At 33.1% G+C, this 1,616-nt stretch overlaps 1 protein-coding gene across 1 annotated transcript in view; it reads left to right on the plus strand.

Annotated features, from left to right (window-relative positions):
• The first annotated feature begins 1,236 nt into the window (after positions 1–1,236).
• Positions 1,237–1,616, plus strand: part of cdpf1 (cysteine rich DPF motif domain containing 1) — a 3,598-nt gene continuing 3,218 nt past the window's right edge. The window contains exon 1 of the mRNA XM_008294867.1: positions 1,237–1,444. Coding sequence (XP_008293089.1) covers positions 1,335–1,444 — 110 coding nt within the window. The 5' untranslated portion in view covers positions 1,237–1,334. The remainder of the gene's footprint in view (positions 1,445–1,616) is intronic.

The following is a 1,616-nucleotide window of genomic DNA, read 5'->3' on the forward strand; positions in this document are numbered from 1 at the left end:
CCACACTAAAAATATGAGGTTTTGGGGAAAGTAGCCAAATTAAACAGAAGAGTTTTTGCACAGCTATGAAGATATGATGAGATAATTGATAATTGGACTGTGAATCAAACAGTTTAAGTTCCAATTGTTCTCCCCTCTTTTATCTATTGATTTTTACATTTGGGATAATTTTCATTCAAGTAAAAAAAAGAAAAAATCACCCCCAGGCTTATATGAACACAGTATTACAGGTAAGGTGTATGCAATATGATAAAATGTTTACAGGTGGGTCAAACAAATGGAGAGAAAATGAATATATTATCATCTAGAATGCAAAGCAACAACAAATCCCTTTGTTTGATTTTAATTTTTCTGTGTGTCTTTTTGTTGTTGTTGTTTTCTTTGGTTAAGTTTTATGCACTTGATACAGTTTTTTTTTGGTCATCATTGGTTAGTATTTTTGTTGATGTCTGTCTTTGTTTTGTCGTCTTATTCTCTCTCTTTGTTGGTGTCACATTTTGCCAGATGTGTATTGTTAAAACTGATCACCAACAAACAGCTCTGAGTCATTTTAATGAGGAGAAAAATGTTTTCGAGGATCACAACATACGTGTGCTGTGTTAAAAGAAATCACATTTCTAAATCGGATCAGATATAATTTCTCCTGTTACCACATAGTTTGCCGGAACAAAGCTAAAAACAGACAATATTTAATATTTGAATATTTTTAGGTGAAAATTTAATAAATACAGAAAAAAAAACAGAAAAAGAAAAACAGAAGGGCAAATAAATACTAAAAGCTAAATGATTTCAATTGAGTCATTTTTAATTTTGTGGTTCTTTGAAGACATCAAATGTTAATTTTTCAGTTTTTAATTTAGCAAAATATAAAAAAAAAACTAAAAAAAAAAAAAGAAAGTACTGTCAGAACATATTTTAATTTGTATCTCTTTAATTTTGTCTTTATTATAATTATTTATAGAACTGCATTAGGTTGGGCACTAAAGCACTTGGTTTACTCTGTGAATTGCCTCAGAATACTTTTTTTAAAAGCTATAACAACATTTAAATGTAGACATTGTATACAAATGACTTAAAAAAAATTCTGTTTTTAAATGTATTTATCTACACAGCAGATTTAATAACAAAAGTTCAAGTGAACAGTAGGTGGCGATAGAGCTCCGAACGCTGTCACTTCGACTTTAAATCCACGAAGAAGAAAAAAACCCTTCAGATTGGAAGAAGAAGAAGAAGAAGCTGGGTGGCGGTAAAGCTTCACGGAACAACATGGCCGCGTCACACAGCCGCTGATGGGCTAAACTCGAACCAAACTTCTTGTGAGCAGCTGGAGAAAGATGGAGCAAACAAGTGAAAGCCCTCAAAAAACCTTCACCTGCCAGCTGTGCGGTTTGTGCAGCCCTTTCACCTACTACGGCCAGAAACCACCAAACACCAGAGCCATTGTGTAAGTGGAGAAGAAGCAGACACGCTCTTTATAGCTTTATTGTGCTGAAGCTAATGTTGTTAGCATGTCATGTTAGCAGTAGATACACAGACTAAGCCTGTAGTTTATATCACAGCACGTTTAAAATAACAGAATAAATCAAAGTCCTTTCAAATGAAGGAAAAAGTTTTGC

The sequence above is a fragment of the Stegastes partitus genome, unplaced genomic scaffold (assembly GCF_000690725.1).
Source record: "Stegastes partitus isolate 25-593 unplaced genomic scaffold, Stegastes_partitus-1.0.2 Scaffold1001, whole genome shotgun sequence".
Taxonomy (NCBI): Eukaryota; Metazoa; Chordata; class Actinopteri; family Pomacentridae; genus Stegastes; species Stegastes partitus.